The sequence below is a fragment of the Trachymyrmex septentrionalis genome, unplaced genomic scaffold (genome assembly GCF_001594115.1).
Source record: "Trachymyrmex septentrionalis isolate Tsep2-gDNA-1 unplaced genomic scaffold, Tsep1.0 scaffold63, whole genome shotgun sequence".
Taxonomy (NCBI): Eukaryota; Metazoa; Arthropoda; class Insecta; order Hymenoptera; family Formicidae; genus Trachymyrmex; species Trachymyrmex septentrionalis.
In genome coordinates this window covers 294077-306426 of record NW_017305811.1, presented here as the reverse complement: position 1 = coordinate 306426, position 12350 = coordinate 294077, and the positions used below count along the sequence as shown (strand labels likewise).

Here is a 12350-nt window from a genome sequence, read left to right as displayed (position 1 = left end):
GTTTCGTTCACTTACTGTACTTTCTAAAAAATGTTATCTCATTGTATAATATTTGTTATATTAAACGTTATATTCGTTACTTGAAGAAATTGTGCCATCTGTTCCTGTATGTCGTTTTCGGTCGAAGAGAACTGGATCTGACTCTTGATCTTTATTATCTTCGTATCCAAGCTATTAAATTCGTTAGTCAGTTGTTCAATCGTCGTCCTTATAAAAAAAAATCTACTGTGAAAATATTTCTTCCACTATTATTATAATACAAATAATAATAATCCTTACTTTGTCGCTGCTTCAAGGGCAGTTATATTCTTCGCAAAGCTTAATAAATTCTTTCGCTTTCTCTCGGCTTGCTAAAATATAAGTAAGTTTAATTAAGAGAATACACGATTTCCTGAATTTTTAAACAGTATACAATATGTATTCTATTTTACTTAAATAAAAACTCTTATAATTAAATAATCAATGTTTTACCAACGCTACATAGTGTATCAGATTCATTCCTGGCTTATTCGCACGAATTTCCGTTAGCTTCTGCAAAGAGGAGAGCTTCACACCCGCCGCATTGCCAGCATAGCCGCCCTATAAAAATGACAAATGACTTTCACTTACTGCTCATACTGACACTATCCAGAATTTAACCGGTCGATGATAAATACGTACTGAGTTGAGAAAATTACCAGCAACCAGAACCATGTACAGCACCTCCTGCAGAAGCTTGTTCGTCATGAGATCCTCACCGGCAAGTATCATTGAGTTGATACTTAGCTCCAAGTAGCTCATATTCGCAGCAAATTCTTCCTTCAGCAGCATACACTCGATGCGTAATTTATAACTAACATATCGATAGTATCATTTCGATAGTATTATTTCAATCTTAATAATAGGAAAAACATTAATTTTTCTTTTTAAATATATACAACGAATTACTTTGGCACTTGAATAAGCTGCAGAAAGAACTTCTCAGCGTTACCAAGCTTTGATTTGTCGCCGTCGAAGCTCTTGAGCATCTCAAGTTCGTCTACTTCCGGCAATATTTTCAACAGACCACGTAGCTTCTCTGCACCGATATCATCGTGACCTCCTTCCTTGATCAGTTGGATTATATTTTCGTTCGAACTGAATAAAGAATGAACGAATAATAACATTCAACAAATAAAAACAATTGTTTGCATGTACCAAATAAAGTAATTATTAGGCCTTTTGTTCACTGAATATAAAAATATTAGTAAAAATCCTATAACACGTACAACTTTTCTACTATTAAAATATTTTTCAAACTTTATTTATAATAGAAGTATCTGTTTTATTTTTTTTTATTTTTACATCGCAAAGTGGTTTAAAGTTTTCCTCTTCTTTCAACCATGTGAGGAAAAATACATCATATACAACACAGGCATAACAAATTTAACTCAAATTCTGATTTCCAATTTGACAATTGAAATGTGGGCTATAGATTTTTTCAAAAAGTTTTCGTAAGCGATCTTAATTTGTGATTTCATAATAACACTTTCATAATAACTGCCATATGCATAATAAAATTTATTCACATTTATTGTATGTAAGAGAGATCTACGAAAAAAATTCACTATATTTAGATTTTGTTAAAATAAGTATAAAAGTTTACGTTAGGAGAGCCAATGACCTTGACTTTAACATATGTTGTCATGACTTTGAATGATTTCCAAGGTTTCAGCCATTGCTCGTTAAAAAATTATTAATAAAATAAATTTAAGAAATAATTTTCTTCTATAAAACATAAATTCTCCGTTTTTAAATAAATTTTTTGCTTCAGAAAAAAAATGTCTTTGAAAACATTATTTTTTAACATAAATTTTGCTTTTAAAGCAGAGAATTTGTTTTTAAAGCAAAAAATTTATGATTTTGTAACGACTTTACGCGAAACGTAACGAGGTCCATCTCACATCCCTTTCCTGCCTAGGGACGTACGCAAAGCAAAGTCTATCTCACTTCCTCCCCGCCTCCCTACCTCCTCCCTGCTTAGGGGCGCGCGAAGCGAAGCCCACACCTGCTTAAAGGCATACGACCTTCTAGACAGAGAGGGTGTAATGCAGATTGCAGATCTCTAAGGAGGAGAGAAAGTGAAGTAGACCTTGCTTCGCATGGAAAGCAATGGCTAAAACCTGCTGACGTGCTACAATGTTTTGAGTATCAGACACGAAAAAGAGAGGAACACAAAATATAGGTTTTACTAATGTTACCGAAATCTCGTTGACCAGTATGAAATAATAAACTGTAATACTTTTTAATGCTTCTATCAATTTTTAATAATCATTTTCTTATGCAGAACATTTGTTAATATTTTTGTCATCCAAAGTTGCGTTCAAAAATGTTATCAGCATTATTTGTGTCATTTTATCCTTATTTTATGTTTAATGAACGATAAAGATAGAATGATACGAATAATTCTTTCATAGCGCTCTACTGAAAAAAATCATCAATGTCATAATGTTATATGATGAAATCATGTAATTAAAACATGTTTTAATTTCATGATTTTATCATGCAATTATGTAACGTGATTTTTTCAGGGCATCTCTTATTATCATACCTTCTAAATTGTTTCAGGAAAATGCTAACGTTCAAGCTCCTCTTTCCGTCGAGTAACGCGATCTAAATTAAAAGAAAAAAAAACAATTAAAAGTACAACATATAGTATGTATAAGATTCGTTATTCTCTTTACTGCAAAGCAAAATAACATTAAAGAAGAATAACCTCCGTCGGTTCACGACGACGTCGTTCAATATCGACTCCGGTGCCGTACGAGGTCGAGTAACTCGCTGGTAGTACCATTGGTGGCACTTGTTGACAGAATAAACCTTCCATCTCAGCCCAGTCTAGATCTGACATTGTGGAATTTTGGTAGTCGTTCGCGACGAGGGACCAAATATTCCTTTTGCCAATCACCTACGATCAATATTTGCTGTTATCTAAAAAAATTATCTAAGTAGTTATTTACATGAAAAATATGTATTATCTCCATCTTTAATTTAGATAAAAGAAATATTATATCTTTTTCAAATTATCTTAATATGTAGCATGTATCTCCCAGTATAAGATTTAAAAACTTTTTTATAAGCGGGATGTTTTATATTTAATGTTCTCAGATCAGGATTCGTAATTCTGTCCAGGATTCATAATTCTGAACATTGACTTGATGTGTGTTATCACCATTACCTTTTTTTATCCATCATTTAAAAAAGGAAATACTTTTAATACTGAAATACTTTTATATTTAAAAGCTAAATCTAAAGAATTACAATATTCTTTTACTAATTATATTAGTGATTGCGACAAATATTACTACAGCTTCAGTAGTTGAATTGGGAGTATGCCTACACACAGAATTCGAGAAATCCGAGTTCGAATCACGGTTGAATATTCTTCGCAATAAGTTATTAATAATTTTTAAGATGCTTATTAGTAATAAATTATTAAAAAGTATCCTTCTATTGTATAAGATGCTTATTAGCATCAATATTATGAAATTGTTTGTCAATTTAACAACATTAATGCTAATATATGATGTTATTATTCTAATTCTAATCTGTAGACACGATAGTGTCTCGGCGCTTATATTATATCTATAGTTTAATACTTTTGTGATACTATATTAAAATTAAAGGAATAGTGCCCGCGTGCCTCTTTATCATTACATTTGCTATATGCACGTTTCTGAGATTCTTTTGCTGCGCTCCTTAGTTACGAACGTCCGACATCTCATTCCTAACATGCAAGCGACAAGAGTGGGCGTGAATCGCGAAATCTGGCCGAAAGTTACAAATAAATTCCAGCAATAATCTATCAGTAATATTTCCGTAATATTATATTGTAATATACATATATTATTTCTGGTAATTATGCAATATTACTGTGGTATTACTGTCATTATGTGCTATGTGGATTATTTAAATCCTCGACAACTCTCTTCTTAAATACCTTATGATTAGGTATCTTATTCCAGTTAATAGTCTTCATCTTCGTTTTAGGGGTGGGTATTTCTTGTTGCGGCAGCAATCTGGCGTGATTACTGGGCAACTCAGGAGTAGGTGCGCGTGTAACAGGAGACACGTGTAGGGGTGGCGGCATCATTGTCTCCATCGATGCATCAGACGTAGCGACATTCACAAAAAGCAGCGGCGGAGGTGGCGGCGGCAGGACAAAATTGCTACCGCTCGGCAAAGTTGATGGACTTGGCATCATCGGGATCGGAGGTGGCGGTGGTGGTGGTAAGGGTGCTGTTGAATTGTTACTTGTCGACAGCGATGTTTTTCGCGACGTTCCGCACATCTGATCGGGACCGCGACAGTGACAGCATAAATTCATCTGTTCGAATTTCGCAAATATCAACAAAGGACAAAATAATGCCAAAATTCAGCAAATATCTGTAATTATTCTGTAGTCAATCATACGAAAACAAAGATATTTTATGTGATAAGAAGTATATTTTTATAAAGCATGAACTCGAAAAAATCCGTACACAGAGAAATGAGATAGTTTTATCGACTCTGACTTATATAGGAGAATTATGTATAATCATTCTTGTATATAATCGCACTAATAATAATGCCTAAAGTAATCAGAAGAACATTGCGTAAGTTACAATCTCTATTTTGTGAAATAATTTTGCGAATTTCTTTTTTCTTTTTTTCGAAAAACATAAAAGAAAAAATGCGGACATTTACTTGAAGACTAGGCGACCTCAATAACTTGGTGGCGTCCTCGCGACTCTCCAGCAACGTGGCTCGATGCACTAAGGTTTCTGCGATATCCCATGCCAGATCACTGGCAGCGTCTTTCGGATCTAATCGCAGCAGATGCTGCAAGACACTCAAAAAGGGTATCTCTTGTGGAGTGTCTGCGACCTATAAGTGTGCTGTATTTTATTAGACATCTCTTACGCGCAGCGCTCGACGTGCTTGTCTCAATTAGAAAGCTTTAAATAGCTTTTATTAACTTTTACAATATAGCTTTCACATACTCGTACTTAAATGACAAGAAAATTTAAGACTCCATATGAATTTAAGCTGGACTCGATATAACATAAAATATCGTTATAGCAGCTTCAATATGGAATTATACTCGATATAAATTTCTTATATACTTTATTATTCTTTAATTGAAAGTATTTTACACTTATCTTATTCAATTCAAGTTATGCGTATTACATCAATATTTTGTCTTAGTAGTTATTACGTCGTTAAATATGTAACTTTAAATTTTTGACGCCTAAATTTAATATATGAAATAGAACTGTTTCCTTTTCTGTGAAAGGAAAGCTGGAGTTTGTCTACGCAAATGTTGTAAACAATATCATATACTACTGAAACAAAATGTAATAAATCAATTTTAAAATACATACTTTATATAATAATTATATTTTTTTATTTATTTTAAAAAGAATCTAAAATTTTCATTGCAAAATTCTCCTATTTTCATTTGGAATTGATAAAAAAAAATTGATTACAGAAACGCAAAGGCTGAACAGATAAAAATAAATGATATAATGCGACTCATTTGTTTTTAAGAGAAAAAAGCACAAAGAGCAAAAATATCTCGCAAAAAATGAACTTCTCTAAAATTAATCTTCTGTCTGTGTACATACAACTCATCCCAGGACATTTATTAAGCTGACAGCCTGCAAAAATTGTAGCACAATCGAATAAAACTTACACAGAAATTTAGCTCTTTTGTTATTAATTTATATTACTAAATTCCCGATTGCTCCAAGCGATTCGAAGGGAGAATCCCAATTGATCATGGTTCAATTGGACACGCACAATTGAACACGTGCAATTGGACAAGACGTGAAAAATAATGTATGCTTAGAGTAAATTATACATATATTATATAACGTCAATGTAATTTAGATTACTTATAAACAAATTATTAAAAATTTATTGTAACATTTCGGAAGTTACCATATTAAAACACAGAAAATGAGCCTAAATTTACAAACGGATATATAATTTCTTGACCATACTTATACCGCAGTTCTCAAATTCATCTATTGTAGTATAAATTTGTTTATGACTAAAAAGATGACTTTTCTCCTCGTTAGTTATGTACCAGCGGTAACACGTAGCGTTAATTTTGTTTTAGTATCGACATGTATACTACATACATTTGTGATGATAAGCTTCGCATATAACTGATACAATTATTTATTTGTTTAATATTTGACGAAAAATGTTATTTATTTCAATTTTATAATATACATTGATGAATATCGAGAGTGATTGTTTAAATGGCAAATTGAGTGATTACTCGTTCTCGTTTCTGCACATATTCTGCACATATAATGTTACCAGACAGACCGTTATTGCTTAACTCGCAATGTTATTATAGTCTATCTTATGGAGCTTTCTTTGTTTTATCGGATTAACTAACAATGATGGAACATAAGGAAACATTAAGGCGGATGGTTGGCATCAGGATTGCACAGATTGCAAGAGAGTGTTATATTTATTTAATCTATTTCGTTGAAAATGACTTAAATTAAGTCAAAACGCGTACGAAATTGTATAGATGTTGAGATTGAAGAGATATTAATAATATATTGTATATCTATTATTATATTAGCGCAATTAACTACTGCGTTGACTCCTACTTTTCTATGTAATTTGTGCTTTAATTTGTTAAATATTGAGGAGTCTGATATTATTGTAAATGTAATATAAATTTGCCAAGCGCGCTTTCTTATCAACTAATTCAATATAGAGGTGTAAAGAAGGAATGATAAAGAGAAGAAAAAAAAATTTTAAAAGAAATATATTTTAATGTTAAATATACATTTATTTGTCATGTAATGCAGCATGTACAATATAATCTAAACCATAGACTATTAGTTCACATTTTATAATAAAATTTTTATCATAAATTTTGTGCAACATGTAGCATCGCGTTTATTAGTATTATAATACAATTTTATCTGAAAAATGATACAAAATATTTAAATTTCTCACTAACACCGTACGTATATTGACATAGTTCACAGTATACATGCACTGTTTGAATTAGAAGAAGTACTGTCAACGGTTTCATATACAAGCATATAGTATATACAATAATAATAATTTTTCATTACATTCATCACCCAATTTAACAAGTTCTATAATCAGATTATGAATCGTTACAGAGGAAGAGATAGTTAACTGCACTAATCGCTCAATATTTACACGTCTCCGGATGAACGCCTCCCACGTAGCATGAGGCAAGATTATGCGGTTGCCTCGATTGTCGCCGATTGCAATTTCTACATCAGACATAGATTCTACGACGATCCCAATGTCCAGATACTTGTACGCTGTTGGTGTTAGAGCAAACCTTCTTCCCAATATGTGAGGCGTATATCGAGGTTTTGAAGCTGTAGAACAAAAAGTGCAAGTAAATCTTAAAAGAAAAATACATAACATATAAAATGTAATAAGCAAAATTTTGTAAAATTGATCAAACTTACTGTTTTTCGTACGCTTCATTCTGTTGAATTAGAACGGCGTAATAATTCACGCGTCGTACATTTTCTCACAAGGTTAGCAATAGTTATTCGTCAAATTTATTTGAACGACTGATACTCTAACATTGTCAAAATCCTTTTTTAAGTTTCGTATTCGACTACTAAATATTTTTCAGTGACGTATCCAATATGAAATTTTACTTATTTTCACAAATATTTGAGTTAATTTTCAATGTAACTGCTGTTAAACCTGTGTCAAGCTATACAATGACACATATCAGACATAAGAACACTCTAATCATATCAAATAATCATATCATTTTTTTTTATCTAATTGTAAGGGATCGGCACCCACAATAACAATAAAGTCTATCTGTTTCCATGCATCCTTTTTAAAATATTTCAGCTTATCTCTACGACTGCGATAAAATCGCTCTTTGGAAACATATTGATACATGTGAAAAAACATGTTGAAACATGTTTAGACGTGTTAAAACACATTAAAACGTGCAGCATATCAAATAATACATCCTTTATTCATAATAAGATAAGATTTTTTTAGGATACATTCTGTCACTAGTCAATCAGACAGTTCAGAGTGACAAAATGGAGCAAACGGAGTATGATCTGATAGCCCAAGCTGCACTGTTAAGTACGCGAGGAGAGTTTATCATATGGGAATAACGCTACCGCGAAATAAGAAAATTAATTCTCAAGTGAGAGAGTAAAGCGTTTTTTTTTCAATTATAATTTTGTCGTGTGTACTCCGGAATATGATGCAGATCAACAATATGTATTTTAGCATTAAAATTGAATTAAGTAATTATATAGAATAAATAACACTCACAATTTTAAAAGTAACACTTAAATTAACTCTCAAGTTGAGAATAACGCTCAAGTTCAGTGTTTGAAATAACTCTAAATTGAGCGTAAACATTCAAATTTTGAGAGTTTTTCATAAGGGAAGTGACACCGTATCCGAGGATGATTACGCGCACGCCGTGAACGTGTGGCAGCGGTTCTTCATCCGAAAAATCTGGAGACGAGATAGTGGCTCGGCGCTAAGCGCGCGCAGCAATACGTGGTTACAGATTTCCTTGTCCATTTTTATCTCAGTATGGCGACTAACGCTGAAAGTAAAATGGATAAAGAGATCTGTAATTTTTTTTATTTTTTCAGCTTTAAACATAAAATACACCAGCGACAAGTACATTAGCATGTAAGTATATTTTAATCGTGGAAAAGGAATTTTTATTCTGTGAAACCACTACGAAGAAATTCGACAGGAACGAAACGTCAACGCTAAACGAAAGACGCTAGTTTTATCGGTAATACAGGCGGCTTTAGCAACTTTTTAACATATCACAGATAGCATTTATAAAAAAAAATTTTGGAATTTTTCGGCAACTTTTTATTTATGATTTTTTAGCCTGTGGTATGTTTGCACCCTTACACAGACAGAAGATTAAATGCAAATATTAATCATAAGTATTAGCGAAAGCTGAGAATTAGGAAAAACGCCGCAAGTCGCTCACTTGACCAAGGATGGCGTAAAAGACGTCTACGTGAGAAGAGAGATCAATCCCGGGCGGTCCGTGATTCGTTAGTTCCTCATCGGCCTCTTGCTGATAGTCGAAGGCATTCAGTTGTACCCTCACATCCGACACATGACTTTTCCTGCAAAAATAATCACTGTCATCTTGATTGATAAACACACTTGAAACATAAATCTTTAAACTCTCACATGTATCGCTTTCCTCTTTATTTTCGGCTTGCTCTACTTGAGCATTCTTTGAAGATTCAATTCTCAGTTCGATTTTTCCTTCATATTTCATATTTTTTAGTAACTTTGCTTTTATTTAATATTTAAACAACGCGACCAATTTGTGAGATTCAAGAATTCCCGTTCGACAATTTATCGCTTTATTGTATATTTTAATAACAATATTTTCCACATCAACATCTAGGCCTTTTATTGCATACTTCACACAATTGTTTATTATGTGACAATTACAGTTTGCTTTAAAAACATGGTTTCGGCTTTTAACTTTTGATAAACGGAATTATGTTTGCCATAATTCACAGAAGCATTATCTGCACTAATATATATAAGCGCTAATTTGACTCATTTTCAGATTGGCAGCAACAATTATTTTTTTAATGCATTGAAATATATCAAGAGATGCCTCGTTTGGAATTCTTCATAAAAATTTAATAACTTTTGGCAAACCTTATTTTTTTCATGAAAATGCTGAACGGTATATGGAAATATTTTTATGTTATCAACATTCGATACATCTGAACATACTACAAATAACAAACCTCTCTCAAATCTGATACAACTTTCTTCTGTAAAAAGAGCCTTAAAACATTTCATGTAATTACTAAAGCTTTAGTGCGCCTACGTATATGTCATTTTAGCAATTTGGCTATCGGGAATAATTTTATTGATATATTCGGCAAGGCAGTCCAAACTATTGTGACTTAAACTATGCTTAACATTATGGAAACAGGAAAACAATAGCTATTTCCGCAATTGTGATCAAAGTCTCCTCTTTTGAAGCTTTTTTGATAATGAAAAGTTGTCCGCCACTCTTGTGATTTCTTATTAGCTCTATATATAATAGTTTCTTATATTTAGCAAAATTTGCGTAGATCTAAAATATTGAAATCGTCCTATATTATTGAATAAATATTAGTATATGTATTGAATGAGTGAAATATTTCTGTGGGGACCCTCAAAAGCAAGCTTTTGATGCTGTGAAGCTTTGCTTAATGACACCGACATTTACGCTTTCGTGTCTGGACTTTGAATTACCGTTCGTCTTACAAACCGACGTGAGTTCGAACGGATCAATATTTTTTCGCTACTTGTTACATTAAAGAATAATTAAAAACTCTGCTTTTGTCTTAAATGAGTAGAAATAAGAAAAAATTAACAGCTTAATAAGTAGAAATAGGGACATATTAGTGCCTTAATAAGTTAATACTACAAATACGTCGCAGTGTACTCACCGCAGTTCGTTCAGGATCGGCAGTAGCTTGAGACCTGCAATAGAAATCACAGTTGTGTGTCAATACTGTATCCAATCGATATAATAATGGATTTAACCTGCTTTATCTCATAGATCTTGCGTTTCACATATACAAGGGCTTGAATGGATGTGAAAACGAAAAAGATGTAAAATGTTGAGAAAGAGTATTCAAAAAACTTTTCAAAGAAGTAGTAAAAAAACCGTTCAAATTAAATTGCCAACGCGAATAAATTAAACAGTCATATTTGAACGATGTTTCATATTAAATTCCTCTTTTATTTGTAGTAGCGATCGTGGCCTAAAGAGCGTAGCATGATTACTCTCATGCATTCTTCTTCTTCTTCTTCTTCTTCTTCTTCTTTTTCTTATCCTTCTTCTTCTTCTTTAGTTAATACCTCCCGAAATAATAAGCGGAGGTCGATATACTTGTAGCCAGACGTCATATAAGATCTACAAAGATTAAAAGTGATGCAACGCCCGCGAAAATGGCAAAGTCCGCCCGAACACCGGACGCCTGCGTCTACGGCGTCGTCACACCATATAGACGCGCGTCAGAACGAACGAGTCGTCCAAAACCGTGGGACAGCTATGTTTCAATGCTCAGTCAAAGTCGACGACACTTTCAAAAATATAATATAGCTTGTAGCACTCGGATCAACATGTCCGCCGGGGGCGAGTGATTCTTCAGAACTGTACTCTCTATGTCAAAGATCCAGAATTTCTATCTAAAAATGAAATTTTATCTGAGCTACCACTCGGAAGCTAATGGCAAACCTCTAAGAATATAAAATCCTGAGAAATTGGACAAACGAGAGTGTAACGCAGTTATTGGAGCGTGATCAAATAATACTGTTAACAGTGCAGTAATTGATTGTATATATTTCCATAAAATACTCTCCAAGAGTATCTTTGCTTCACGACGCGAAATAGGTTGGTATTCATTCATAGTCGATTCTTACATTTAAGACTGTCTTAAGTACAGTATAATCAATCCGAAGACTGTATTAGCATCTTAAGACATTATTTAAGACAGTTTTAAAATAAGAACGGACTATGAATACCGTGCCATGTTTCGCGTTTCATAGTTCATAGCTCTTGAACCCTATTGATGACGCGGAGCAAAAGTAGGCGTGGTGTGACCGAACTATATTAGGCGTGTTCTTTTTGGCTGAACTTTTGCACCAGTTCATCTTTCTTCCTCTTCTTTCCTCCTGAAGAGAAAAGGAAGAAAGACGAATGCAAAACTGATGCAAAAGTTCAGCCAAAAAGGACAGTCCTAATATAATCCTTTCACTATGATGTGTGCGCATGCATGCGCGATATTGATGTAGTAGCAGTGATGTGCCAATGACACGTAAATCGTGTATATGTATGTACATAAATCTATTGAATCGATAAAACAAACAACTTTAGAATAGATAACTTAACACCCTTTTAATGATATTTGCAAAGAAGATTTGTGCCGCTCTTTTTCACTTACCGATGAATTCGTTGCGAATACGTATGCGGTCCTTGAGCACCGGCGTCGATATGACCAAACAATTTATGAATGCTAACAGTGCCGTCTGATAATCCTCGGACGTTGCTTTCTGCAGCTCGTCGACCACGATTCGTAATCGATAACGCTCGCCCTTCCGCTCCTACATTTGAACATACGTAGATCAGTAACAGCTATACCTATACAAATGTCGATGAAATATTCAAAATATTGTATGAATACTTCTTGTATATGTATATCACGAAAATCGGGAGCAGTATATATCTTCGCCGACAGTAGAGAGCTACGGCAGTATTTCACCTGTGAAGTAAGCCCCAAAATTAGGCTCTAATGTAAAAATGT

General features: G+C 33.3%; 1 protein-coding gene across 7 annotated transcripts in view; it reads right to left on the bottom strand.

The window, feature by feature from the left end:
* LOC108753036 overlaps positions 1-12350 on the bottom strand; it is a 36471-nt gene that overhangs the window by 10440 nt on the left and 13681 nt on the right. For 4 of the 7 annotated variants that reach the window (XM_018494359.1, XM_018494362.1, XM_018494360.1 and 1 more), the window contains exons 4-15: positions 11991-12150; positions 10491-10524; positions 9011-9152; positions 4699-4884; positions 3959-4345; positions 2735-2926; positions 2570-2631; positions 928-1116; positions 661-832; positions 472-579; positions 280-350; positions 81-207 (exon numbers count right to left, since the gene is read on the bottom strand). In XM_018494359.1, coding sequence (XP_018349861.1) covers positions 81-207; positions 280-350; positions 472-579; positions 661-832; positions 928-1116; positions 2570-2631; positions 2735-2926; positions 3959-4345; positions 4699-4884; positions 9011-9152; positions 10491-10524; positions 11991-12150 — 1830 coding nt within the window. The remainder of the gene's footprint in view (positions 1-80; positions 208-279; positions 351-471; positions 580-660; positions 833-927; positions 1117-2569; positions 2632-2734; positions 2927-3958; positions 4346-4698; positions 4885-9010; positions 9153-10490; positions 10525-11990; positions 12151-12350) is intronic. The other 3 variants (XM_018494363.1, XM_018494365.1, XM_018494364.1) reach the window with 2 other exon arrangements.